General features: G+C 68.4%; 2 protein-coding genes across 5 annotated transcripts; one reads left to right on the top strand and one right to left on the bottom strand.

The window, feature by feature from the left end:
• The first annotated feature begins 959 nt into the window (after positions 1-959).
• On the top strand, positions 960-20,509 carry LOC123350212 (epsin-1-like). 4 transcript variants are annotated; one of them, XM_044988669.1, is made up of 11 exons: positions 960-1,395; positions 5,520-5,992; positions 6,948-7,197; positions 10,224-10,345; positions 11,659-11,733; positions 14,955-15,044; positions 16,035-16,326; positions 17,598-17,765; positions 18,120-18,200; positions 18,664-18,900; positions 19,194-20,509. In XM_044988669.1, exons 2-11 carry the CDS (start codon positions 5,765-5,767, stop codon positions 19,514-19,516), a joined length of 1,866 nt encoding a protein of 621 aa, XP_044844604.1. In that variant the 5' UTR covers positions 960-1,395; positions 5,520-5,764; the 3' UTR covers positions 19,517-20,509. The 4 variants fall into 4 exon arrangements, with proteins under 4 accessions (XP_044844604.1, XP_044844603.1, XP_044844606.1 ...); XM_044988668.1 differs by having other exon boundaries at positions 10,224-10,357; XM_044988671.1 differs by lacking the exon at positions 11,659-11,733.
• Positions 20,510-21,625: 1,116 nt separating this feature from the next.
• LOC123350552 lies at positions 21,626-26,168 on the bottom strand. Its single transcript, XM_044989185.1, has 7 exons — positions 25,947-26,168; positions 25,379-25,453; positions 24,291-24,380; positions 23,709-23,726; positions 23,450-23,533; positions 22,416-22,479; positions 21,626-21,878 (listed from the first exon to the last, which is right to left on the bottom strand). The coding sequence occupies exons 1-7, from the start codon at positions 26,164-26,166 to the stop codon at positions 21,626-21,628; spliced, it is 804 nt and encodes a 267-aa protein (XP_044845120.1). The 5' UTR covers positions 26,167-26,168.
• Positions 26,169-27,079: the final 911 nt, after the last annotated feature.

The following is a 27,079-nucleotide window of genomic DNA, read 5'->3' as shown; positions in this document are numbered from 1 at the left end:
CCGGGTCATGGGGGATTCGCCATCACGGAGACTGTTGAAAATCCAGATGGGATGTTTTTCCGAAAAGCTCTGCTCCAGGGCCGATGCTGAGGGAGGGCTCTGGCCCCGGGCGAGACGATCACTGGGGGCCCTGCTGGCCGTGCAGCCTGGGAGTCCAGGCCAGGGCGAGGAGCCGGGTACGGGGCCAAGGCGGCTGCCACGGGGACGTCACAGGGGGTCGTGTTGGGTCCAAGGGGCATCAACACGTTGCTGGGCCTGGGGGTCCCTGGGGTGGGCCAAAGGGTCCCTGGGACAGGCCAAGGGATCACTGGGGCGGGCCTGGGGGTCCCTGGGGTGGGGGGTCCCTGGGGCCGCCCAGGGGGGGTCACTGGGCTTGGGGGTCACTGGGACGGGCCTGGGGGTCCCTGGGCTGGGGGGTCCCGGGGTCCGGCCGGGGGGGGTCCCGGAGCGGGGGGGTCCCGGGGGGGGGTCACATCCCGCCCCGGGGCGGGCGGGGGAAGAGCCCGGAGCGGCCCCTCCGGCTTCGCGGCTCCCCGGGCGCGGCCGGAAGTGACGCCGCGGCGAGGGCGGAAGCCAGGCGCTGCGGAGGGAGGCGGAGGGCGGAAGTGGGGCCGGGCCGGGCGGGCGGCGGCTTCCGCTTCCGGTACGGAGGGTCCAGCAGCCGCGGCCGCCCCAGCCCAGCGCCGAGCCGGGACGCGGAGCCTCCGGGGCCCCTCGAGCCGGGCTAGAGCGGCCCCTCCCCCGCCCCGCGCGCGCGCGTGCGCGTCAGCCAGCGGGGACCCCCGGCGGGGCGGGGCCAGAGCCCCGAGACCCCCCCGCCCCACAGGGCCCCCCCCCCCCCGGCCCAGAAATCCCCACCCCCCAGGGCCCCCCTTAGGGAGGGGCCCAGCCCCCCCCCGATCTCAGAGCCCCCCCCGCCCAGGGACTAGGGACCCCCCCAGTCAGAGCGAGCGGCCCCCCCAACACAGGGGCAAGGGGGGCACCTCCCCTCCCCTCCCCCCGCGTAGGGGCCCCAGACATGCCCCCCCTGGGCTCAGCCCGGCTGTAGGGGGCGGATCAGAGGTGGAAGGGGTGGGGGTGGGTAGGTGGGCGAGAGACCCCCCTCCCTGCCCCTGAGACCCCCACCCGAGGCAGGGCAGTGGGGGGGCTCGACGCCTCCTGGGGGACGCTTCTGCCTCCCCCCCCCCGCCCGCCCGGCTGGGGCCTGAACCCAGACAGGTGGTGCCCACGGAAGCTCAGGCCGGCCCAAGGCCCCGGTAACGGGGAGCGGTGCCAGGAGGGGACACCAGCCTCCCCACCCCTACAGAGCCGCCCGCTCTCGCTGGGGTGCGGCTTGAAGCGGACCCAGGAGTCCGGGTGAGCTGAGAGGCTTCCACCCCCAGCGGGAGACGTGAGGTGAGTTCTGGACTGGGTGAAGCCTGTGGGGGGTGAGTCTTGTCTCTGGCATTGCTGTCAGCTCTCCTGGGAGCAGAGTCTAGCAGTTAGAGCAGGGGGGGCTGGGAGCCAGGACTCCTGGGTTCTCTCCCTGGCTCTGGGAGGGGAGTGAGGAGGAGCCAGGACTCCTGGGTTCTCTCCTCGGCTCTGGGAAGGGAGTGGGGTCTAGTATTTAGAGCAAGCGGAGCTGGGAGTCCAGACTCCTGGGTTCAACTCCTGGCTTTGTTGCTGTGAATTTAAAGGCAAGTCACTACTTTTCTCTGCCTCAGTTTCCCCACCTGTGAAACAGGGCTTGTACCGCCCCCCCTCGCTGCATGTTGGCTGGGTGCTTCGGGATCCTCCCGTGGAAGGCTCTGCACCTGGGCACCGCCCCCTGCCAGCAATCGGGGATGGGGACAGGGAGCCCCTGTGCTCTGATTGCTTTTTGCAGGCAGGGGAGAACGGGAGGAGGGAGCCCGTCCCTGTGAGCCAGCTGCCTGTCACCCCTTTGATGGGCCCATAGTGCAGCGCGCACGGTGCTGTCCAGAGTTCACAGGAGGGCCGGGCTGGGAGAGGAGGGTTGGGCTGGTGCCTTTGGCTTAGGGCGGGAGGCAGCCTGCTGAGGGCAGGTGCTCCCTGCCGTTGGGGGATCCGGGGCCCAGGCATTGCGGAGGAGCAGGCTCTCGCGCCCCCGGCGGCTTTGCAGGGTGTGGGAGGGCTGCAAAGGGGGAAGGAGGAGGCCGTGGGGGGAATCCAGAAGAGGCCGGTCTTGTGCCCAGATGGGGGTGGGAGGGCATCTTGCTGGACACTGCAGCCCCCTTAGGGGGTGGGGTGGAGTCACTTGCTCAGACCAGCTCCAGGCCTGGAGCGTGACTGGGGGCACCTGGTCCGTGGGGCCCTGGAAAGGGAGCACTCAGAAGTAGGGAGGGATTGGCCTGCAGGGTGCCCTGGGGACACAGTGCTGTGCGGGGGTGGGGCTGGCCTGGGGGCACCCTGGCAGGGAGCTCCTGGGGGGGCAGGAGAGTGGGGCTGGCCCTGGGGCACCTTGGGCAGGTGGAGGGTAGAGAGGCCTGGGGAGGCTGGCAGGTGGAGGGCCCAGCGGTGTTGGCCAGCACAGGGAGTGGTTCTAATCCCCCTGCCCAGCGCTGCGGCTCCGGTGGTTCCCTGTCTGTGCTCTGTCCAGATCCTCCCCGTCAGGCCAGCCCAGGGTAGGGGTGTGTGTGTGTGTGTGGCCGTGATACGTGCCGCTGGCGCTGCAGGGGGGCAGCTGCCTTGTGGGGTGATATAAGGCCTGGATGATTTATTCCATCTCCACCCCCCAAGTGCATCCTGGAAGTGCCTTTGTGCTGGCGCGTACCCACCTGCTCCCACCCCATCCAGGGAGCGATCTCCTGGCTGCAGCCACCTGGGGGCCGTGGGCAGCTGGCGGGGTACAGAGGGGATTGGGACGGGGCTGGACGTACCCCGGCTAGCGTCTCCGTCGCTCCCACCCCTTGCCAGGCCTGGGCCGCGAGGTACTTGCCCCAGTCCCAGAGAGGCAGGGCAGTCGCTGCCTCTGTAGGGGTAGTGGCATAGCTGAGGGGGAGGGGGTTGCTTCTAAACCAGCCACGTGCCGATGTCAGGGCTTTAAATCTGAGCTGGCACCTGGTAGCCGCAGCGTTCGCCCTGCCAGCTGGTGCTGGGCGTTGCCTCGGGTGCAGCTTTGGGGTACCCATCTGGCCCGTGGGCCTCTGGCTAGCGAGGGTCTGATGTGAGCGGTCAGGTTGGCTAGTGGGGAGGTCTCCCCTGCCTCCCCCCAGCCTGTATCAGCCGTCCTTGGGCCCGCCGCCCCGGTCAATTTCACAGCTGCCCCGAAACTGACCAGAGCCTGTTTGGCTCCTCGGTCTCTCGGTGCGCACCCTGGATGGGCAGCGGGTGGGGTTCCTGCTCCCCAGAGCTGGGTGGGGATTGGATCTGGCACCAGAGACCCCTGGGGTTGGCATGGTGGTGCATGGGTCAGGGAAGAGCTGAGACAAACCTCCCAGCAGTGTGTGGTTACAGGGGTTTTCGGGCTGGGGTGGTCCAGTGGGTAGGAGGTCTGGACTGATCTCAGTGAGTTTGTGTCTGGGCAGTGCCCGGCCCGACGGGCCCCGATCTCAGCGACTCTGTGTCTGGGCAGCGCCCGGCCCGACGGGGCCCCGATCTCGGTGACTCCGTGTCTGGGCGGCGCCCGGCCCGACGGGGCCCCGATCTCGGTGACTCCGTGTCTGGGCAGCGCCCGGCCCGACGGGGCCCCGATCTCAGTGACTCTGTGTCTGGGCAGCGCCCGGCACAACGGGGCCTCGATCTCGGTGACTCTGGGTCTGGGCAGCGCCCGGCACAACGGGGCCCCGAACTCGGTGACTCTGTCTGGGCAGCGCCCGGCCCGACGGGGCCCTGATCTCAGTGACTCTGTGTCTGGGCAGCACCCGGCCCGATGGGGCCCTGATCTCAGCGACTCTGTGTCTGGGCAGCGCCCGGCACAACGGGGCCCCGATCTCAGCGACTCTGGGTCTGGGCAGCGCCCGGCACAACGGGGCCCTGATCTTCTTTAGGACCTCAAGTCACTACCAGAATATAAAGAACAAACTCTAGGAATGGGACACGCGGGTGTTTTCTGAACTGAACCCTGTGGGGCTTATTAGGGGAGAGCCTGGCTTGTCACTTGGGGCCACCTTAAAATGGGGAGCTCCTGTCCTTCGAACTGACCCCCGCCTACCTCGTCCCTTCAGCTGCCACACGGATGTGCTCGCCTGTCTGGTCAACCTTCAGCCCTCAGCGTTTGAGCTGCCTTCCCCGCCTTGCTGTGCAGTCTAGAGCAGGGTTCTCTCCCTGGCGCTGGTGGGAGAGTGGCGTCTAGTGGTTAGAGCAGGGGTGTGGGGCCGGAAGACAGGATTCCTGGGATCTATCCCTGGCCCCTCTCAACGCAGACAGGTGCGTCAGTGGCTGCATCCCCCAGCCTAGAGAGCTGCCTTGCTTCAGGCTGCGGTGGGGCAGTGGGCTGGGGTGCTGCACAGGAACATGGGGAGGGGTCCCCTGGTTCATTGGCCCCTCAGCTCAGTCCCAGGAGTGCCGCTGGGTCATTGTGCCGGTCATTGGGGGGTGGGGGTGGGGTCACCTGAATTCCTTCCCCTGGGTCTTCTCGTCCCAGCTGGGAGCAGCCAGAGGGGAAGGAAGTGAGGCCTTCTGCATTTCTGAGACGTGAATCATGGCGCCAGGACGCCCGGAGATTTCCTTCCTCCCCTCCGCGCTGCGCCCCGCTCTGCTTGGTGCCACGGTCCCCGGGCGCTCTGCAGGGCGTGGAGATGCGGCCGCCTCTGGGGTGTGGCCCAGGGGCTGGTTATCTGGGGACCCCTTGCCTGGCCCAAAGACACGGCTCCTCTGGGGTGGGGCTGGGGCTGGTTATAGGGGGACACCTCGCCCAGCGCTGGGACACGGCCCCTCTGGGGCGGGGGCTGGTTATCAGGGCACCCCCTGGCCCAGGCTGTGACGCGGCCCCCCTGGGGTGGGACGCGGGGGGCTGGTTACCTGCTGACCCCTTTTGCCAGCAGCTGGGAACGGGCGACAGGATGGATCAGTCGATTCCCTGTTCTGTTCACTACCTCTGGGGCACCCGGCACTGGCCGCTGTCGGCAGACAGGCCACTGGGCTGGGCTGGACCTTCGCTCTGACCCAGTCTGGCTGCTCTTATGCCCCGGCACTGACCGGGGGGTGCAGCCCTGCAGCACGGCACCCCTAGTGCCGCTGTGTCCCCCTTTCTCAGGGCCTTTAAATGGGGGTCCATTGCGCTTGGCACCCCTCCACCGGGGGCACGAGAGGTTGGCAGCTGGCTCCTCCTGCTGTCTGGGGGGGTCATGTTCCCTCCCCGCCAACCCTCCCTCCATACACGCTCCCTGCAGGGAGGGACCGATGTCAGAATTCTGGCTCCCGGCCCCCTCTGCTCTAACCACTAGACCCCACTCCCCTCCCAGAGCCAGGGAGAGAACCCAGGAGTCCTGGCTCCCGGCCCCCCTTGCTGCATCTCAAGCAGGTCTCAGGCCCTGCTCTGGGTGTATTGAATCACTGATCTCGCTCTCTCTGTCTTGCAGATGCGGCTCATGCCCGGATCACCCGTGCCGTCCAGGGCACCGATAGCAGCTTGACCACCGACCTGTTGCCGGCTGGTGTGAGCTCCACCCCCTTGCACAGACACAGGGGGTTTCCTGCCCACCCTCCCCCAGGACTGAGCTCGGGGTTCCCCCTTGTTGCACAGACACAGGGAGCTTTCACGCCCCCCAGGACTGGGATCAGGAGCCGCCCCGCTGCCGGGCCGCCCCCCTGACCCACCCCCACCATGTCAACCTCGTCGCTGCGGCGCCAGATGAAAAACATCGTCCACAACTACTCGGAGGCGGAGATCAAGGTGCGGGAGGCCACGTCCAACGACCCCTGGGGCCCGTCCAGCTCGCTCATGTCGGAGATCGCCGACCTCACCTACAACGTCGTGGCCTTCTCCGAGATTATGAGCATGATCTGGAAACGGCTCAACGATCACGGCAAGAACTGGCGCCACGTCTACAAGGTGCCACCCCCAGGGCCCTGACTCCCACCCCCTGCTCTAACCACTGGCCCCCACCCCCAGAGGCTGGGAGTGAACCCAGGAGTCCTGGCTCCCACCCCCTTCTCTAACCACTGGCCCCCACCCCCAGAGCCGGGGAGTGAACCCAGGAGTCCTGGCTCCCACCCCCTGCTCTAACCACTGGTCCCCACCCCCAGAGCCGGGGAGTGAACCCAGGAGTCCTGGCTCCCACCCCCTGCTCTAACCACTGGTCCCCACCCCCAGAGCCAGTTAGTGAACCCAGGAGTCCTGGCTCCCACCCCCTGCTCTAACCACTGACCCCACCCCCAGAGCCGGGGAGTGAACCCAGGAGTCCTGGCTCCCACCCCCTGCTCTAACCACTGACCCCACTCCCAGAGCCGGGGAGTGAACCCAGGAGTCCTGGCTCCCAGTTCCCGGCTCAAACCACTGACGCCACCCCCAGAGCTGGGGATAGAACCCAGGAATCCTGGCTCCTAGCCCCTGCCCAACCACTAGGCCCTGCTCCCCCCCTGCGTGCCCTTTGCCTGGGAAGGGGTGGAGTATGAGGAGCAGTTCTGTGGCTGGGTAGGCAGGGGGCTGTGGGATTGGGGTGTTTGGGTGGGTGTGCAGGAGCTGTGTGTGTATTGGTTGTAGGGGAGGCCTGGGTGGAGGCGGGCAGAGGGGCCGGGGGGGGCAGGGGTGTGGGGTGTGCGGGAGCTGTGGGGTGTATTTGGGGGCTGCGGTTGTAGGGCAGGGCTGGGTGGAGGCGGGCAGAGGGGCCGGAGTGGGGGCGGTGCTGTGGGTGTGGGGTGTATTTGGGGCAGAGGGGCCATGGGTGGCAGGGCTGTGGGTGTGGGGTGTGCGGGAGCTGTGGGGCGTATTTGGGGGCTGCGGTTGTAGGGCAGGGCTGGGTGGGGCCGGGGGGCCGGTGCCTGAGGCTGCTGTCCCCCCCCCCCAGGCCATGACGCTGATGGAGTACCTCATCAAGACGGGCTCGGAGCGCGTGGCCCAGCAGTGCAAGGAGAACATCTACGCCATCCAGACGCTGAAGGATTTCCAGTACGTCGACCGCGACGGCAAGGACCAGGGCGTCAACGTGCGGGAGAAGGCCAAGCAGCTGGTGGCCCTGCTCCGGGACGACGAGCGGCTCAAGGAGGAGCGGGCCCACGCCCTCAAGACCAAGGAGAAGCTGGCGCAGACCTCCACGGGTGAGCCCCTCCCCCAGCGCCTCGCCCCGGGCCCGGCCCGGCTGGAGCTGGGGCCCCCCCCTCGCTTCCCGGCCTGAACCGTCAGCTCGGCGCTTCGGGCGCTCGGGGGTGGCTGTGAGGGTTGGGGGGGTGGCTCTGAAGTTCAGGGGGGCTGGTGACTCTTGGGGGGCTGGTGACAGCTGTGGGGTTCAGGAGGCGGCTCGGGGGCTGGGGATGGTTGGGGGCTCTGGGGAGCAGGTGGCAGCTCTGAGGCTCTGGGTGGTGGCTGTGGGGCTCAGGGGGGCCGGGTGGTGGCTGTGGGGCTCAGGTGCGGTTCGGGGGGGGTGTGTAGGGGGCCCCCTCTGCCCTCCCCTGGCCCAAGCAGCTCCGGGTTCCCTGCCCAGTGGCTGAACCCCCCAGCGCTGCCCCGGCCGCTGCCCACAGGGTTCACCCCGGGGGCGCCGGAGCCGGCAAGTTGGGGGGCAGGGGCTGATCCTGATCCTGCCCCACCCTGAGGGGGGTGGGACATGTAGGGTGCAGATGGGCAGGGTCTGGAGCCAATCAGAGGCTGTGCCAGCCTCTGCCCATCTAGCCTCTGCTTATGTGTGACCTTTCACCCCTGCTGGCTCCGCCCCCGGCTTCCCACATGGCACCCCTCCCCCCAGCCAACACAGCAGCTGAGTGAGCTCCTCCCCCCAGCCCTGCCGGTGCCCCTCACTCCTGACCCACAGCCCCTGCTAGCCCGGCCCTGCCCCCCCCCCAGTCCTGCCGGTGCCCCTCACTCCCGACCCACAGCCCCTGCTAGCCCAGCCCTGCCCCCCCCCCGAGTCCTGCCGGTGCCCCTCACTCCCGACCCGCAGCCCCCTGCTAGCCCGGCCCTGCCCCCCCCACCCCCAGCCCTGCTGGTGCCCCTCACTCCCGACCCGCAGCCCCTGCCAGCCCAGCCCAGGGCTCCCCCCAGCCCTGCCGGTGCCCCTCACTCCCGACCCACAGCCCCTGCTAGCCCGGCCCTGCCCCCCCCACCCCCAGCCCTGCCGGTGCCCCTCACTCCCGACCCGCAGCCCCTGCCAGCCCAGCCCAGGGCTCCCCCCAGCTCGCAGTGGGTAGCAGCGAAGGGGTGAACACACGTGTCTCTTCCCCCAGGCCCTGGCCTGCGGCTCCTGCCCTGCCCCACGGGCTCTTATCAGGGCTGAGCTGCCAGCGACCTTCGTGCCCCTCTGCCAGCCAGCGCTGATAAGGGCGGGGAAGGGAGCGGCCGGCCCTTAAAGAGGCAGTAACACCATTCTGCCCCCCTCAACGGCTTCCCCGCCCAGCCCTACAGCCAGGGGGCCCCCATCCCATCCCCCTAGGTCGGCTCCTCTGCGTTCGGCCTCCCTCCGTGGGGTACGTGGCTCTGCCCTCCCAGCCCTCAGCAGAGCTGCCCCCTCCCTGTCTCTATCCTCCCTCCCCCGATCAGTTCACTGACCCGGGGGGCAGTCGGCTCATTGGGGCAGACCCGGGCACCCCCCCCGTGTGAGGGAGAGCGTCCGAGCCTCCCGTTCAGCAGGGCGGCTAACCAGGGCTGACAGCTGGTGCCAGGGTGTCTGCGGGGGAGGGGAGCTTGCCTGTCCCTTGGCACCGCCGTGACACCCCCCCCCAAGCACTGGTTGGGGGTGGGGCTGAGGCGGTGGCACCGGGGTCTGGAGCCAGCCCTGGCGGGGGGAGAGAGGGGGTTAAGTGCCAGGCCGAGGTGTGAGCTGAGGTGGTGGGTGAGAGAGCAGGTGCTACACCCCCCCACACACAACCCATGGCCCCCGATACACCCACGCGCCCCCCTGTACACACACCCCACAACATGCCCCACTGTGCACACACCCCCCGCACCCCCCAACCCACTCCCCGTACCACCCCCCACGCCCTCTATACACACAATCCGCACACCCCACAAACCCATCCCCCCACACGCCCCCCATACACACACCCCGTACCACCCCACAACCCATCCCCCCACACGCCCCCTATACACACAGCCCCCGCACCACCCCACACGCCGCCTATACACCCCCCCCCCCCCCGGTGCTAATAACAATAACATATATTTGGAGTCAAGCCCCTCACTCCTGACCCACAGCCCCTGCTAGCCGGGCCCTGGGCATCCCCCACCCGCTGCTTTCCTGGTGTCCCTCAAGCCCGACCTGCAGTTTGGGGGGAAGTTGGTGACGTGTGTGCGGGGAGAAGGGGATTGGAATAACAGTGGGGGGGGGGCAGGGGGGCTGTTGATTGGAATGGGTGGGGGACAGCAGCTGGGGGTCTGCGTGTTGGGGGATGGGAGGGAGGGGATTCTGGGGGGATGGGAGTGGGGGGGAGTCTGTGGGGGGGTTCGGGGGATGGGAGTGGGGGATGGGCGGGATGGAGTTTGGGGGGGATGGAAGTAGGGGGATGGGTAGGAAGGGGTTCTGGGGGGATGGGAGTGGGGGGGAGTCTGGGGGCAGGGATTGTTCACCCGACCCAGCATCCCCTCCCTGCCCCCCGGCCCGGTGCTGGTCAGTGGGTCGTTTCCCTGCCTGTGGCCAGGAGGCAGCGCAGACGCCGGCTGCTCCCCGGCTCTTTGTTGACCAGACACAGGCCAGGCCGGCTGCTTCCTGGGCCCACGCCCCAGCCCAGCCCAGCCCCAGCCCAGCCCAGCCCCAGCCCAGCCCCACCGTGTCTGTGCTGCACCTGAGAATAAAAATAAAGCCCCAAGGCTGGTTTCCATGGTGCCCCGTAACACACCCTCGGGCCTCCTCTTCCCTCCCTGGGCTGGTTCCCCGGATACCCAGAGGGGCCGTGTCCCAGTGCCGGGCGAGGGGTCCCCGTGTACCCACCCCCCGCCCCACCCCAGAGGGGCCGTGTCCCAGCGCCGGGCGAGGGGTCCCCGTGTACCCACCCCCCGCCCCACCCCAGAGGGGCCGTGTCCCAGCGCCGGGCGAGGGGTCCCCGTGTACCCACCCCCCGCCCCACCCCAGAGGGGCCGCATTGCCCATTGCTCTGGGCCCTTGGCTGACAGTTTAACCCTTTCTCCCCCGCAGCCTCCTCGGCCTCGGCTGCCAGTGCCCCGGCAGAGGCGGAGCAGGCCTGGCCGCAGAGCAGCGGCGAGGAGGAGCTGCAGCTGCAGCTTGCGCTGGCCATGAGCAAGGAAGAAGCGGAGCAGGTAAGGAGCAAGGTAAATCTGGAGCGGCGGCTGCGGGGCGCGGGGGGGAGGGGGGCTGGCGCGGCTGGGGCCGGGAGATGGCTCCTGAGACGCCGGTCGAGATGGCGGCTCCACGGGGCGTTGGTCGGGCCGGGGCCGGCTGTGATTGTCCCCCCCGCCGAGGGCGTCTGCTCCCAGGCTGGCGTCCAGCCTTTGGCCTCCCTGCTGCCGTCCTGGGAGGGGGGCGTCAGCCCCTGGTGGTGGCCAGGCTGCCTCTGACACTGGGTGCAAGGCTGGGACCGGCCCAGCTCGTCTCACTGATGGCAGGGTTTGGTTCAGTGCTGCCAGAGCAAGGCCGGCACCTCCTACTGGGGAGAGGCCCCGGGCCCCATTTCTCGTCCACCTGAGCCAGCCAGTCCCTGCCCTGGGGCCAGATCGTGGCTGGCACCCCCTAGAGGGGAAAGACCCCATGGCTCGTTCCCTGCCCCCCCGAGCCAGCCAGTCCCCCTCAGAGGAGCAAGCCTGTGTTTGCTCAGCGTATCGGTGGGGCTGAATTCTGGCCCTTCCCCTGCGCAGGTGTTGGGGCGGGGGAGGGCAGGTACAGTGGGTTGGGGGCGGGGGAGGGCAGGTACAGTGGGGGGGGCGGGGGAGGGTTTGTTCATAGCATTTCAGCTGGGCCGTGTCTCTTTGTGGCCTGGGTTATCTGAGATCCTGGGCTGTTTTAGGGTACACAGGTCTCGGGAGGGCAGGGAGACATCTGCACACCGTGGGGGTACAGCCCCCCCCCAATAAACCTCCCAGTGCTGCGGGGCAAAGAACCAGGGCCTGTTTTCACCCTCCCCAGCAGGGGCTGTAGGTGGGGAGGGTCGGCCCCCTGATCCCCTCTGCACCAGCCAGGATCCTGTACTGCCCCTCTCATTCGTCCCAGCTCAGCCGGCTCCCCAGCCCCTTCCGAGCCGATTCGCTCCCTGGAACAGGCCGTCACTTGTCTGCTTAGAGGGGCTCTCAGAATGGAGCCAGCCGTCCCCTTCCTGCACTTCCACTGCCGTGTCTGCCTGCGCCCCCGTCCTCTGCCCCCCACCCACTGCCCTGGGCCCCCGTCTGCTGCCCCCCGGCATCATCTGCCCTTTCTTTCTCACCTCCCCTGCATTTCCCCCCTTGTTTGTGCGCCTAGCTCCCCAGGGGGACATTGGGGGTCACGGGCCCACCCGGTCCTGTCTGCTTTCCTATCCATGGACCAAGCCTCGCCCCTCTCCTGTGTCCCCCCCGCTCCCCCCCGGTGTGGGTGTGTGCCCTGCTGCGCCTTCACTCTCTGCTCTCTCCGCCCCCGCCAGCCCCCCGTCGCCGTCGCCGAAGAGGACCTGCAGCTCCAGCTTGCTCTTAGCTTGAGCAAAGAGGAGCACGACAAGGTTAGAGCCGACCCCGGAGGATCTAACACCCTCCCCCCGATGGGAGCGGGGGCCGGCCTTCCCCCTCCCCCACTGCACTAACCCCCACCCCCGACTAGATCAGCGCTAACTCCACTCACTGCTCGCCATCGCCTCGAAGGGCTTTTCTCTCCTCCAGGGAACAGATGCTTTTAAAAGGGGGTGAACCTTCCAGTCAGTTTCACTCCTGGTCAATTTCAGTCACTCTGGGTGCCAGAGTTGGTTTTGCTCCTGGTCAATTTCAGTTCCTCTGGGTGCCCAGGTCAGTTTCGCTCCTGGTCAGTTTCAGTTCCTCTGGGTGCCAGGGTCAGTTTCGCTCCTGGTTAGTTTCAGTCCCACCGGCAGCCAAGGTGGTTTCACTCCAGATCCCTTTCAGTCCCTCTACCTGGCCCCTCAGTTTCGCTCCTGGTCAGTTTCAGTCCCGCTGGGTGCCAGGGTCAGTTTCTTTCCTGGTCAGTTTCAGTCCCGCTGGCAGCCAGGGTCAGTTTCGCTCCTGGTCAGTTTCAGTCCTGCTGGGTGCCAGGGTCAGTTTCTTTCCTGGTCAGTTTCAGTCCCGCTAGGTGCCAGGGTCAGTTTCGCTCCCGGTCAGTTTCAGTCCCGCTAGGTGCCAGGGTCAGTTTCGCTCCCGGTCAGTTTCAGTCCCGCTGGGTGCCAGGGTCAGTTTCTTTCCTGGTCAGTTTCAGTCCCGCTGGCAGCCAGGGTCAGTTTCGCTCCTGGTTAGTTTCAGTCCCACCGGCAGCCAAGGTGGTTTCACTCCAGATCCCTTTCAGTCCCTCTACCTGGCCCCTCAGTTTCGCTCCTGGTCAGTTTCAGTCCTGCTGGGTGCCAGGGTCAGTTTCGCTCCTGGTCAGTTTCAGTCCTGCTGGGTGCCAGGGTCAGTTTCTTTCCTGGTCAGTTTCAGTCCCGCTAGGTGCCAGGGTCAGTTTCGCTCCCGGTCAGTTTCAGTCCTGCTGGGTGCTAGGGTCGGTTTCACCCTTGCTCTGTAGCACCTCCCGGGTGCTGTTGGGTGGTCTCCTGGTTGCATGTCCCCCTCGGACGCACTTGGAAGTGCTTAGCAGGTGAGCTCCTCAGCTTTCCCGTCAGGGGCATGAACCCTGGTGGCTGGGCCCAATCCCAGCTTGAATCATCCCCTTTCCCCTCTCTAAATCCACACGCTCTCCACCAGTTCCCCCATCACTTCCTGTCCCAAACGGCTGTTAAACAGCTGCCTCACCCCCAACCTGCAGCCCGCTGCCTTTTAGTGGTGGGTGGAGCAGTTTGAGCTTCAAGCTTTGGTTCTGTCCCCAGCTCTGGAAGGGAGTGGGGTCTAATGGTCAGAGCAGGGGGGTCGGAGCCAGGACTCCTGGGTTCTCCCCATGGCTGGCCTGCCGGGCAGTGTTGCCGAATGGACCCACCCAGCCCCTTCTCCCAAACTCGATTCCCCACCCTCCCCCTTGAAACGTCCCTGATGCCTGGCCTCTCTGGGGGGCTGCTCCGGCTCCCCCAGGGCCCCTCGTCACTTCTCTGCACCTTGTTTAATTCTGGGGCATGATGCCAGGACCCCCTGGGTCGCACCCAGATCCCGTCATCCCCCCCCCCCCTCACCCCCCCGAACGGAGGCAGCGGAAGGTTCTGAAAGGTTCTGGCCGGGTCTCTCTGGGTCGTTTGGGTCTCTCCGCGGCCGCTGTGCTCTAACCCCCCTCCCCCCATTAATCCTCGCTCTGATTCACAGCCAGCGCTAATCTCTGTCTGTCCTTCCTCCACCACCCAGCTTTCGCTCTGGTTAATTGCCACCTCGGGGTCCCTGGTTTGGGGCGGGGCGGGGGCCAGTCCTGATATGGGGATTCCCGTCTGGGCTCCATGTTTAATTTGGTGTGTCGGAAGTTGGGAGGGGTGGGGGCTGCTGCTGGCACGGCGGATAGGGGGGTTTGTACCTGTTTTCTGGGGGGTGGGGGCACAGCTGAAAAATTGAGGGGAGCTGGGGGAGCCTTGCCTGGGGGGATCGGGACTGCACCACATCTGGAGGTGGGGAGGTCTGTTTTGGGGGGAGAGGCTGCTGCAGGCTCAGGAGTTGAGACCTCAATGGGGGGCTGTTTTTATACAGTCTCTGTAGGGCATTGACGGGGGGTGGGGGCCGTGTCCTCGACTGCAGCTGAGGGGAGAGAATCGAGGACCGGCCCCCCCCGATGGATCCATCCCCCAGGGAGCAGCACTGTGGGGCAGGCTGCAGCAGGTGGCAGGGTAGGGGCATGGCCAGGGCGCTGTGCTGTTCCCGGCCCCCCCCCCCCCCCCCGGGCCCATAGGGGGCAGCTCGGGCTTTGCCGCTGTAGCCGTACCGGCAAAGCCCCTGGCCGTGCCAGCAAACCCGCCTGGTGGAGTTTCTACCCACAGAGTCCTTTGGCCAGCAGAGCAAAACACAGTCCCCTGGTCCGAGAACTGCCCTGCTGGGGTCACTCCCTGGAGCCTGGGGGAGTTGCCGGCCCGGCTGAGCCGGCAAATCCCCTCCCAAAGCGGCGTTGCCCCGGCCGGTGTCTGCGCTGGGCAGTTTGGCCGGTTGCGTTTGCGCCAGGCGCTAGAGCCCGGGCTGCCTTTGCCAGCTCCCCCTGCCCCGGCACACACCGGGTGCCCCACGGGTAAACGTCCCAGCGCTGCCCTCTGGCGCATGTGCGGTGGGATCCTGGTGCCCGCAGGGAATCGTGGGAGCTTGGGATCAAGTCCCCCCCACTTCCCTTCGCGCTCTCCTGCTGCCGGCTCTTCTCGCGCCGTTCCTCGGATCGGGGGCCTGGACCAGCGACGGGGCCCCGGCTTATACCGGACCAGCCACGTAACGCTGCCCACCGTGAGCGAAACCCGCTGCGCCGGTAACAGCCTCTGCTGGCACAGCCATGCAGAGCCAGGACGCCTGGGTTCTGTCCTCAGCTCTGGGAGGGGAGCGGGGTCGGAGGGGGCTGGGAGCCAGGACTCCTGGGTTCTGTCCCCAGCTCTGGGCGGGACTTGATCTGTTAACGCTGTAGATGCCAGTCAGTAGCGATGCCACAGCCCGCTCTGCATTGCCAGGGAATTGTGGGATAGGAGCCGGGCTGGGGGCAGGCAGCGACCTCCCTGGCTATAACGCTGCTGGGCCAGCCGTAGGTGAGTACTCCAGCTCCCCTCCCCCTGCCCCCCGATCGGGGCTGGGCTGCCCTCCCCGCTGACGCCCCCCCATTTCCCTTCCCTCCCCCCAGGAGGAGCGGATCCGGCGCGGGGACGACCTGCGCCTGCAGATGGCCATCGAGGAGAGCAAGAAGGAGGCGGTGCCGGCCAAGGGCGAGGAGGTAACCCCTCCCCCTGGGGCTAGCTGGGGATGGAGCCTGGGGCAGGGTCTAGCTGGCTGGGGCAGGACCTAGCTCAGGTTTGGGGGGGGTGTCTGAGTTGGCCGTGGAGACAGGGGGTGGAGTTTAGCAGGGGGGTCTGACGGGGGCGGAGCCTGGGGCAGGGTCTGACTTGGGAGCAGGGTCTAGCTGGTGGGGTCTGACTTGAGGGTGGAGCCTCTTGCAGGGGGCTGGGTCTAGCAGGGGGCCCAGATTTAGGGACAGAACCTGGGGTGGGGTCTAGCTCGGGGGTGGGCAAACGACGGCCCGGGGGCGCATCCGGCCCCCCAGACATTTGAATCCGGCCCCCGAGCTCTCGCCGGGGAGTGGGGTTGGGGGGTTGTTCGCTCTGCTTGGCTCCCGGAAGCAGCAGCAGGTCCCCCCTCCGGCTCCTATGCATAGGGGCAGCCAAGAGGCTCCGCATGGTGCCCCCGCAGCTCCCATTGGCCAGGAACCACAGCCAATGGGAGCTGCAGGGGCGGTGCCTGCGGACGGGACAGGGCACAGACCTGCGCCTCTGCGTAGGAGCCGGAGGGGGGGACGTGCCGCTGCTTCCGGGGGCTGGTTCAGGTAAGCGCCACCCGGAGCCTGCACCCCTGATCCCCCTCCTGTGCCCCAACCCCCTGCCCCAGCCCTGGTCCCCCTCCTGCCCTCCAAACCCCTCAGTCCCAGCCTGGAGCAACCTCCTGCATCCTCTATGCCTCATCCCCAGCCCCACCCCAGAGCCTGCACCCCAACCCCCAATTTCGTGAGCATTCATGGCCCACCGTACAATTTCCATACCCAGATGTGGCCCTCGGGCCAAAAAGTTTGCCCAGCCCTCGTCTAGGTGTTTGGGGTCTGACTTGGGGGCGGGGTCTAGCAGGGGGCCCAAATTCAGGGGCGGAGCCTGGGCATTGGGGTGTATCTGGGGTGACCGGCTGCTCCCTGTCTCACCACATTTCTACCCCGCAGTCGTCGCTGATGGACCTGGCCGATGTCTTCACCTCGCCGGCCCCCCCTGCTGCCGGGGACCCATGGGGTCCCCCCGCCCCCACCGACCCATGGAGTGCCTCTGTGCCCGCTCCCGCGGGGCCGCCTGCCCCTGACCCCTGGGGAGGGGCTCCTGGGGGCGTGGCTTCCACTGGCGACCCATGGGGAGCATCCGCCTCTGTCCCGGCCCCGGGAGACCCCTGGGGGGGCCCCACGGCCGTCGCCAGCTCCGACCCCTGGAACCCGGAGGGGACGGGCCCATCCCCACTCCCTGGTACGTCTCCGCGTCGTGTGCGTCGCTCCGGTTCCCGGGCGCCGGCCCCTCCAGCCCCCTCCTGCCTTTGTCGCTAAAAAATGCTGAGTCCCAGTGCGCAGGGGTGGGGGGAGTTCGGTGGCCCCATCCCTGTGCAAGGGGGGGCAAATCTGTGCCCCCCACTGAACGCAATGGGGCAGGAGGGGCGAGGGGAGCTATCAAAGCTCTTGCCACAGCAGGGCTGTATCCACGTCCCTGATGGGGAAATTGAGGTACGGAGGGGGGCCATGGCAGGGACAGAAACAGAGCCCAGGTCGGCTGAATCCGGGCTCTCCCCATGGGGCTGGGGAAGCAGCCCCCTGGCTAGGATCAGCCCCAAGGGCCCCACGGCGGGGAGCTGGTGACCCCCAGGCCAAGTCTCCTCCAGCTCCTGGAGGCGGCTGGGCTGGAAGCAGGAGGTTGAGTGATGCGGGGGGATTCTGAGCTTGGGATTGTCCATGCCAGTCCTGGAGCAGAGGTGGTCAAACAACACTGCCTGCTGGGGAGAGTGCCCCCGCCGAGCCCCCCTGTGGCGCGGCGCCCCCCGCTCTGCTCCCCACAGCACAGCACCCCCTGCCGAGCCCCCGCCCTGCTCCCCACAGCACAGCACCCCCTGCCGAGCCCCCGCCCTGCTCCCCACAGCACAGCACCCCCTGCCAAGCCCTGCTCCCCACAGCACAGTGTCCCCCCGCAGCACAGCACCCCCTGCCGAGCCCCCCACCCTGCTCCCCACAGCACGGTGTCCCCCCGCAGCACGGCACCCCCTGCCGAGCCCCCCACCCTGCTCCCCACAGCACGGTGTCCCCCCACAGCACGGCACCCCCTGCCGAGCCCCCCACCCTGCTCCCCACAGCACGGTGTCCCCCCGCAGCACAGCACCCCCGGCCGAGCCCCCCTCCCCGCTCCCCGCAGCACGGTGTCCCCCCGCAGCACAGCACCCCCTGCCGAGCCCGCCGCCCGGCTCCCCTCAGCACAGCACCCCCCGCCGAACCCCCAGCCCCACTCCCCGCAGCACGGTGTCCCCCCGCAGCACAGCACCCCCTGCCGAGCCCCACTCCCCACAGCCCGGCACTCCCTGCCGAGCCCCCTGCAGCCTAGCGCCACCACGGGGCATTGGGGCCAGCACTGCCTGCCAGGGGAGAGCGCCCCCCTGCTGACACCTGCCCCACGGCCTGCAGTGCATTGTGGGTGTAGGGGGGGAGAGGGTACTGGAGCCACTGGCCCTGGCTGCTAACTGCTCTTCTTTCCCCCAGCTGGGGGCGTTGCAGTCAGTGGAGCGGCCCCCGCCGGTGACCCGTGGTCGTCGGGCCCAGCTGCAGCCCCCCAGGGGAAACCCGCGGCCGACCCCTGGGCCCCCGCGCAGACCTTCCCCGACCACTGGGGGGGGTCGCCTTCGAAAGCCAGCACCAATGGCACCGCAGGTGGGTGGGTCATGGGTCACGGGGAGCCAGGATGCCTGGGTTCTCTCCCCGGCTCTGGGTGAAGAGTGGGCCCTAGTGGTTAGACACTGGGAGGGCTGGGAGCCAGGATGCCTGGGTTCTCTCCCCTGATCTGGGAAGGGAGCGGGGCCTAGTGGATAGAGCGGTGGGGGGGCTGGGAGCCAGGACGCCTGGGTTCTCTCCTTGGCTCTGGGATGGGAGTGGGGTCCAGTGGGGGGAGGGGCTAGGAGCCAGAACGCCTGGGTTCTCTCCCCGGCTCTGGCAGGGGAAAGGGGCTGGGTGGGGGCAGGGACTCCCCCTCGCTCCCCGTAACTCACCTCTTCCCTCCCCCTCCAGCCGGTGGCGCCTTTGAGCCGGACGAGTTCTCGGATTTCGACAGCCTGCGCCCGGCGCTGCCCAAGTCAGGGAGCAGCACAGGTGGGCTTGGGGGGCCCCCAGCTGCCCCCCCCCCATTGCCTTCCCTCCCCCGTTTTACTTCGCTGCCCTGAGCGTGTGCCGGGGCTGCTGGGAAACGGGGGGTGGGGGGCGCTGAACACATCCTCCTTGATGGGAGCCGGCGCCCCCTGGAGGGGAAAGTCCCCAGGCCCGGCCCCCCCCCCCCCCCCAGCCAGCCAGTCTCTGCCCTGGGGCCAGATGGGAGCTGGTGCTTGGGGGATGTGGGGAGAGGGGGTGGGTTTAACCCCTTGTTGTCCGGAGGGGGCGTTATGGGGTTATCAGTGGGTCGCTGCCAGACCAGAAGGGTGTCGGCAGTGGGTCCCGCCGGGCCCAGTCAGTATTTTCCCCAGCGTGGCGAGGACGCCTCTCCCAGCCCCCCCGGCGCTGGGCCTGCCCGGGGGGGCTGGGCGGGTGTCTGAGCCCCTCCTCCATCTCTGCCCCCCAGGGGAGCTGGACCTGCTGGCCGGGGAGGTGCCGGTGACGCGCTCGGCCGGCGCCCGGAGCCCCAGCACCTTCGACATGGCGGCTGTCGGGGGCTCGCTGGCTGAGGCCTCCAAACCCGCCCGCAAGACCCCCGAGTCCTTCCTGGGCCCCAACGCCGCCCTGGTGGACCTGGACTCGCTGCTCAGCAAACCCCACGCGCCCCCCACCGCCAAGACCTCCAACCCCTTCCTGGCCACAGGTGAGCGCCTGGCCGGACGCCTGGGTTCTCCTGCTCTGGGAGGGGAGTGGGGTCTAGCTGTTGGGGGGAGGGAGCTGGGAGCCAGGACTCCTGGGTTCTCTCCCAGCTTGGGGGCGGGGGGTGAGGCCTAGCGGTTGGGGGGAGGGGGCTGGGAGCCAGGACGCCTGGGTTCTCTCCCGGCTCTGGGAGGGGGGTGAGGCCTAGTGGTTGGGGGGAGGGAGCTGGGAGCCAGGACGCCTGGGTTCTCTCCTGGCCGTGTGGCTGGTGTCTCACCCTCCCCCCCTCCGTTCCAGGGACGGCGCCCGCGCCCGTGGTGTCGGCACCGGGAGCAGCCGCCGGCGCCTCGGCCACCAACCCATTCCAGCCGGCCCAGCCCCCCTTGCTGACCCTCAGCCAGCTCCGTGTCAGCCCCGTCATGGGGCTGGGCCCCCCTGCCGCCCCCTTCGCCCCCACCATGGGCTCAGTCACCCCCCTGGGGCCAGTCATGCCCATGGTTGGGGTCCCGCCCCCTGGCCTGTCCCCCATGGCCATGCCCCCCATGATGCCCCCCCAGCCCGTCGTGCCCGCCAGCGCCTCTGTCCAGTCCATGGGCAACACAAACCCCTTCCTGCTATAAGGGGGCCGGCCCGGGGGTGGGGGGATGAGGGGAGCCCCCCGAGGGGCTGCTGGGGGAGGGGGAAGGGAGCCCTGGGGCAGCCTGGGCCATGGGGGAGGCAGGCCGGGGGGGGCTGCTGGGTGTGGCATCAGCGTCTCCCCTTCATGGGCAGTTCCCCCCCCGCCCTTACCTGAGAATTCCTAAGTGGGGGCAGGGAGGCAGTGTTAAGCCCCTCCCCCTGCATAGCTCCACCCCCATTGAGGCCACGCCTCACCGTAAGCTCCGCCTCCAAGTCCTGCCCCATCTCTCAGAAGTGGGGGTGCTCCTGCCCCTTTAAGTTATAGCTGTGCCCCCCCCAGCCCCCCCATTGATCACACTACTGCCCCCCCCCGGCCATCTCATCCCCTCCAGGGCCCACCTGCCTGCCCCAGGGGCTCATGGGACATCCCCCCTCCCCCCCCCCCCCCAGCTCATGGAGCAGGGCCGGCACTAGGATTGAAACCCAGGACTGGACCCCGCGGCGCCTCTGCTACTGGCCTGTGGACTGAAGTGTATGGGGGGGGGCAGGTCTGAGCCGCACATGCCCCCCCCCGTCCCCCCCCCAGGATGTGCAACATCGACAGCGCCCCCTGCTGGCCGTGTGTTCATAATCCCTGATTTCCCCCCTGCAGCCTGATCCCTGCCCTGGGGGGGGGGGGGGGCTTGCGTGAGTGGCTGTGATGTGAACCCAGCTTCCCCCCTGTCCCCAGACTCAACCCCCCGCTGGAGGGGAGGGTCCCCCAATGCCCCCCGATTTCCCCCCAATCACAACCTGTGTATGAATTCTCCCAGGTGTGCCCCCCCCACCCCCTTCACCAATCAACTGCAGGGAGGTGGGGGCTGCCCTTCCCCCCCCCCCCAGCAATGTCAGATCCTTTTCTGTGGTTGTGCGGGGTGGGGGGGCTCAGAAGGGGGGGCTGATCCTTAAGCCTGCCCCCCCTGCTGGGGGGAGGGGTCCCCCATCTGATTTCTGCCCCCCCGTTTGTGTCGTGCCCCCCCCCCCCCTGTGTATGCAGAATGTGCTAAATGAATTAATAATAAAGTGAGATTCTTCTAAGGCACCGATGGGGCATCTGTGGGGGGCTGCTCTGGGGGTGGGGTCACAGGAGAGATCTGAGTATGTGGGGGAGGGAGGGGCTGGATTAATCTTATCTGATGGCTGGGCTCCAGGGTGAGCCCTGCAGGCAGGCAGGGGGGTTGCCAGCAGGGGGGTGAGATCAAGGGGGGTGGGGGAGGAGGGGCAGAGTAGTGGGGGCTGGGGGAGGCGGGATACCGGGCTAGAGGGGCCCGTGGGGCTGGGGGAGGGGGGATACCGGGGTAGAGGGGCCTGTGGGCTGGGGGGAGGCGGGATACCGGGGGAGAGGGGCCCGTGGGGCTGGGGGGAGGCGGGATACCGGGGGAGAGGGGCCCGTGGGGCGGGGGGGAGGCGGGATACCGGGGTAGAGGGGCCGGTGGGCGGGGGGGAGGCGGGATACCGGGGGAGAGGGGCCAGTGGGGCTGGGGGAGGCGGGATACCGGGGGAGAGGGGCCTGTGGGCTGGGGGAGGCGGGATACCGGGGGAGAGGGGCCGGTGGGCTGGGGGAGGCGGGATACCGGGGTAGAGGGGCCCGTGGGGCTGGGGGGAGGCGGGATACCGGGGGAGAAGGACCCGTGGGGCTGGGGGGAGGCGGGATACCGGGGGAGAGGGGCCCGTGGGGCTGGGGGGAGGCGGGATACCCGGGGAGAGGGGCCCGTAGGGCTGGGGGGAGGCGGGATACCGGGGGAGAGGGGCCCGTGGGGTTGGGGGGAGGCGGGATACCGGGGGAGAGGGGCCTGTGGGCTGGGGGGAGGCGGGATACCGGGGGAGAGGGGCCTGTGGGCTGGGGGGAGGCGGGATACCGGGGGAGAGGGGCCTGTGGGCCCGTGGGGCTGGGGGGAGGCGGGATACCGGGGTAGAGGGGCCTGTGGGCTGGGGGAGGTGGGATACCGGGGGAGAGGGGCCTGTGGGGCTGGGGGAGGCGGGATACCGGGGGAGAGGGGCCTGTGGGCTCGGGATTTCGGTTGCGGGAGCAGCTCAGTCAGAAAAGCCGGGATGGGAAAAGACACCAACATTTAATGAGTCGCAGTCGCGGCCTCGTCCCCCTGCTCTGCGGGGGCCCCATTCCCCAGGTTTGTGGGGGCCCCGTCCCCCAGGTCCGTGGGGGCCCCGTGCCCCCGGTCTGCAGGGGCCCCATCCCCCTGCTCTGCGGGGGCCCCGTCCCCCAGGTCCGCGGGGGCCCCGTCCCCCTGCTCTGTCGGGGGCTCCGTCCTGGCTGCCGCCGGCCCCTCCTCGGCCCCTGTGCCGCCCGCCGGCCTCGCTCGCCTCCTGTAACAAAGGAAGGCCCTGTCCCGGGCCGGGGCCTCAGGCTCCTGCCTCCCAGCCAGCCCCCCCCGCCCCCGGCCGGAGCCAGCGCCCCCTAGAGGAGTGGCTCCATTTCCCCCCCCAGCCAGCCCCCCCCACAGCCGGAGCCAGCGCCCCCTAGAGGAGTGGCTCCATTCCCCCCCCCCAGCCAGCCCCCCCCACAGCTGGAGCCAGCGGCCCCTAGAGGAGTGGCTCCATTCCCCCCCCCCAGCCAGCCCCCCCCACAGCTGGAGCCAGCGGCCCCTAGAGGAGTGGCTCCATTCACCCCCCAGCCAGCCCCCCCCACAGCCGGAGCCAGCGCCCCCTAGAGGAGTGGCTCCATCCCAACCCCAGACCGGAGCCAGCGCCCCCCAGACGGGAGTGGCCCCATTCCCCACCCCCGTCCCTCCCAGCCGGCCCCCAGCCCCAGGGTTGGATCAGGGCCCATCTCCATTCTCTTCCCCAGGACGCCTGGGTCCCACTTCCCTCTCCGCCGCCCGCCTCTGTCTGACCCCCACTCACCCCACTGCGGCTCCCAGCACCAGCCCCAGCAGGCTCAGCCCCACGGCCAGGATCACGGCAGCTCCTGGGGGGAGAGAGGGGGCAGGGGTTAGGGGGCCGGGCCGGGTGTGGGGCAGAAAGGGGGCTGTGGGTTGGGGGTCGTGGAGGGGGGCTCAGGGGGGCGAATGGTTTGGGAGGCTCTGGAGGGCACCAGAGGGGGATGGGGCGGCTGGGGGGAGTTCAGGGGGGTGCTGAGGTTTGGGGGCTGTGGGGAGATGGAGCTAGAAGAGGCCGTGGGGGGTACTAGAGGGTGAATGGGGTGTGGGGGGGGAGTGAAAAAGGTTTGGGGGGGTTCAGGGGGCTGTGGAGGATGTTGGGGTTTGAGGGCCATGGGGGGTGCAGCGTGTGGAGGGGTGTCGGAGTTCAGGAGGCTGGGGGTGTCGGGGTTCAGGGGTGGAGGAGTGTCGGGGTTTGGGGGCCTGAGGGGTGTCGGTGTTCAGTGATGGGGTGTTGGGGTTTGGTGTGGAGGAGTATTGGGGTTCGGTGGCTGGGGGGTGTCAGGGTTCGGGGGGCTGGGGGTGTTGGGGTTTGGTGGTTGGGGGATGTCAGGGTTTGGGGGTGGGGGGTGTCGGGGTTCGGGGGTGGAGGAGTGTCGGGGTTTGGGGGTGTTGGAGTTTGGGGGGCTGAGGGGTGTCGGTGTTCAGTGATGGGGGTGTTGGGGTTCGGTGGCTGGGGGTGTTGGGGTTCGGGGGTGGAGGAGTGTCGGGGTTTGGGGGTTGTTCGAGTGTGGGGGGCTGTGGGGTGAAGGGGTTCAGTGATGGGGGTGTCGGGGTTTGGTGGCTGGGGGTGTTGGGTGTTGGGGTTTGGGGGTGGGGGGTGTCGGGGTTCGGTGGCTGGGGGTGTTGGGGTTCGGGGGTGGAGGAGTGTCGGGGTTTGGGGGTGTTGGAGTTTGGGGGGCTGAGGGGTGTCGGGGTTCAGTGATGGGGGTGTTGGGGTTCGGTGGCTGGGGGTGTTGGGGTTTGGGGGAGCGGGGGGGTGTCAGGGTTCAGGGTTACCTGCGCAGACCCTCTGGTCCCTGCACCGAGCTTGGAGGCGTTCACAGCTGTCGCACTCGGACAAATCAAAGGGCTCAGGCCGGCCTGTTTGGGGGGGACCCCATTAGAGAGACACCCCCAGGGGAGCCCTCCCAGCCCCCCACATTCCTGGGGGCCCCTCCCCAGGGGGCAGCATTGGGAGCCGGCCCAGGGTGCGAGCTGGGGGAGCTGCAGCCCCCACCCCGGGGAGGCAGCTGGACGGACAGACGGACGGACTCACCACAGGACGCGCTGCACACTGCGGGGAAGAGAGACACGGATCAGCGCAGGCAGAACGGCCCCGACCCCTAATCCAGCTCCCCCCCACCAGCCAGGTTGGAACCCAGGAATCCGGGCTCCCTGCCCCCGCCCAAGCGGGCAGAGAACCCAGGAGTGAGGGGCACCGGCAGAGCTGGGGGGAGCCCAGGGCCGGGCTAGCAGGGGCTGCGGGTCGGGAGTGTGGGGCACCGGCAGGGCTGGGGGGAACCCAGGGCCGGGCTGGCAGGGGCTGCGGGTCGGGAGTGAGGGGCACCGGCAGGGCTGGGGGGAACCCAGGGCCGGGCTAGTAGGGGGCTGCGGGTCGGGAGTGAGTGGCAGCGGCAGGGCTGGGGGGAGCCCAGGGCTGGGCTAGCAGGGGCTGCGGGTCGGGAGGGAGGGGCACCGGCAGGGCTGTGGGGGGAGCCCAGGGCTGGGCTGGCAGGGGCTGCGGGTCGGGAGTGAGGGGCAGCGGCAGGGCTGTGGGGAGCCCAGGGCCGGGCTAGCAGGGGCTGTGGGTCGGGAGTGAGGGGCACCGGCTCGGGCAGCAGGCGGGCGCGGCGGGTACCTTGCTGCCGGACCTCTGCCGACGCTGCTCTCAGGCGCCGGGTGAAGTTCTGCTTTTCAAGCACTGCCTCTTTCATCAGGCGCCCTGGATCTGTGGGGCGGAAGTGGGGGAGGGGTGTTGGCTGTGGGGAGCGGGGGAGGGGAGGAATTGGGGGTGGAGGGCACTGGGCCACGCCCGGCTCCCGCGCACAGCTGGGAAGGAAGCGCCGTGCTTGGCCCGGAGCTGACCTGCTCGTACGAGGCCACTGGAGCACGGGCCATGGTTAAAACTCAGGGCGACGTCGCTCCCCCCACCCCCCGTGTGTGCCAGGGCTGGGCCGACCTAGCCCCTGGGGTAGACGCAACGTCCTGCTGGGAGGTGGAGTCCCTCCAGCGATGGGAACCCCCCCACACCCCGTCCTGGCGGTGGGGTCTGCCCCGTGGCTCCAGGAAGGCCACTGCCTGGCTTGGGCTGGGTCATATGTTAGGGGAGGGGGAGAGAGACGTGGGTGAAGGTGGGGACGAAGCCCCCGATTCAAACCCCGGGGCACGAGGGAACAAACCTCCCGGGAGAGCTTTTGGGCACAGGGCTGTGTCGGAGGAGGCGTGGGATTGTGAACAAAGAGCCCGTCTCCTGCAGTGTTCGGGGGCCAAGGGCCCTTCTCCATCCCTGGCTGGTGCTCGAGTTGCAAGGGGGCCAGGATGCGACTGACGAAAGAGGATCGTCCCAAAGGTACCTGACTGCATCTCCAGCCCCAGTTCAGTCTAATCCAGGCCGCTGGGCTCAGCGTGGGGGAGGTGTGGGGGAGGGGGGGGTCCGGCCAGACGATCACATCGTCCCCACTGGCCTTAGAATCTAGGGCTCGATTTCTCCTCTGAATGGCAACGGGCCACAAGACCCTGAATCGGCTAATGGCTCAGGTCAAAAGGGAAAAAGTCCCAACTTCTTGTCATCCCTTAGTTACTGGGGGGGCGTGGGGGGGCTGGGAGCCCGGACTCCTGGGTTCTCTCCCTGGCTCTGGGAGGGAAAGGCAAGGCCTGATCCACCACGGGGTTTGCTGCTCCCGCTGGGCGGGGCAGGCGGAGGGGGGCCGGGCCCCTGGCCCTCACCCTGCCTGTTGCGGGTGATGATCTGGTCCAGGCGATAGAAGAGCTTCCCGGCTTCTCGCTCCAGGCGCTCCCGTTCTGCGGCCGGACAGACGGACAGATGTGAGGTTTGCTGCCCGTCAGCCCCTCCAGCACCCACCTCGGCCTGACTCAGGGGGGCGCTGGGCTGCGGGGAGGGGGCGGGGGCTCGGCAGGGGGCGCTGGGCTGCGGGGGGCTCGGCAGGGGGCGCTGGGCTGCGGGGTGGGGGCGGGGGGCTCGGGAGAGGGCGCTGGGCTGCGGGGGGCTCGGCAGGGGGCGCTGGGCTGCGGGGGGCGGGGCGGGGGGCTCGGCAGGGGGCGCTGGGCTGCAGGGAGGGGGCGGGGGCTCGGCAGGGGGCGCTGGTCTGCAGGGGGCTCGGCAGGGGGCACTGGGCTGCGGGGCGGGGGGAGCTATGGGAGCAGGGAGTGGGGGGCTCGTCAGAAGCTGTTATGGGGGAGTCGGGGGGCTCAGCAGGGGTGTCAGTGGGGGACGCCATGGGGGGCAGGGCAGGGGGTGCTGTGACGGGCGGACCAGGGGGGTCCCAGGCCCCACCCATGATCCGGACGCCGGGGTCCCCCTCCAGGATGAGGGCGCTGAGCAACCGCTCCAGCCCCGCGGCCCCCCCAGGCTGCGCCGCCCCCAGCAGCAGCCGCACGTCGTAGTGGACGTAGGGGGGGGCGTCCGGCCAGCAGCGCAGGCAGGGGGCGGCGCCCGGGGCCAGCAGGGGCAGCACCAGCACCACCAGCACCAGCATCGTCCCGGCAACCACCATGAGCTCACTTCCTGTTCTGTTCTAATCCTCCCTTAGAGGCTGCTTCTGCCTCTGACATCACTTCCTGTTCTGCCTCCAGGCCTGCCATAAAGTCTGTGCCACTTCTGACATCACTTCCTGGTCTGCCACTGACATCACTTCTTGTTGTGCCTCAATTCTTCTTTAGCCCCTTCTGCGTCTGACATCACTTCCTCTTCTGCCGCTGACATCACATCCCAGATCTCCTGTGACAAAGGGGGGGATTTTCTGTAATATTTTTACTAAGCCCGTGTGTGCCTCAGTGTCCCCGACGCATTCAATGGCCACACTTTCCCCTTCACTCTCAACAAACCTTCACTGCTACCGTTGTTATTTTCAATATTCAGTTTGCTCGCAAAGTGTTTCAACAAGGAGTTTAACTCATTGGGTTTCGCTCCGGGACCCACGCCCAGAAACGAGCCTGTCACCACCATCCACGGGTTGATGAGCGCGTGAGAATTCGAACGAGTTCCCCAGCCAGCTCCCTAGAACTGGTTTGTGTCTCAACCCGGCCCTTCCTCCTGCTGCCCCGAGGCCACGGCTGGGATCCGGGGGACTCTGCCCAGGGGAACAGGGCAACTCCCGGCACAGGGGGGAACCAAAAATCCCAGGCTGGAGATCAAGGTCAAGGGTCGGCAATCCTGCATCACACCCCATTCTGCCTCTGACATCACTTCCTGTTCTGTCTCCAATCCTTTCTAAGCCCCTCTTCTACTGTGAACATCACTTCCTGTTCTGCCTTCGACATCACTTCCTGATTGCCTTCAACTCTTCTTTAGCCCTATCTTCTGCCCCTGACATCACTTCCTGTTCTACATCCACTCCTCCCACTAGATGCCTGTTCTGCTTCTGACATCGGCTCTTGTTCTGCCTCCACGCCTTCTTTTACCCGCCT

This window comes from Mauremys mutica, chromosome 15, assembly GCF_020497125.1.
Source record: "Mauremys mutica isolate MM-2020 ecotype Southern chromosome 15, ASM2049712v1, whole genome shotgun sequence".
Lineage (NCBI taxonomy): Eukaryota > Metazoa > Chordata > Testudines > Geoemydidae > Mauremys > Mauremys mutica.
Note: the sequence above shows the minus strand (reverse complement) of the source record. Positions and strands in the feature narration are given on the sequence as shown.

Bases quoted from the DNA above. Each gene is read 5' to 3' on its own strand.
- LOC123350212 (XM_044988668.1), top strand. From the start codon at position 5,765: ATGTCAACCTCGTCGCTGCGGCGCCAGATGAAAAACATCGTCCACAAC. The intron at 5,993-6,947 runs GTGCCACCCCCA...CCCCCCCCCCAG, and splicing joins ACTGGCGCCACGTCTACAAG to GCCATGACGCTGATGGAGTA. The intron at 18,901-19,193 runs GTGAGCGCCTGG...CCTCCGTTCCAG, and splicing joins CAACCCCTTCCTGGCCACAG to GGACGGCGCCCGCGCCCGTG.
- LOC123350552 (XM_044989185.1), bottom strand. From the start codon at position 26,166: ATGGTGGTTGCCGGGACGATGCTGGTGCTGGTGGTGCTGGTGCTGCCC. The intron at 25,454-25,946 runs GTGGGGCCTGGG...GTCCGGCCGCAG, and splicing joins CCCCGGCGTCCGGATCATGG to AACGGGAGCGCCTGGAGCGA. The intron at 24,381-25,378 runs GTGAGGGCCAGG...TCCGCCCCACAG, and splicing joins CATCACCCGCAACAGGCAGG to ATCCAGGGCGCCTGATGAAA.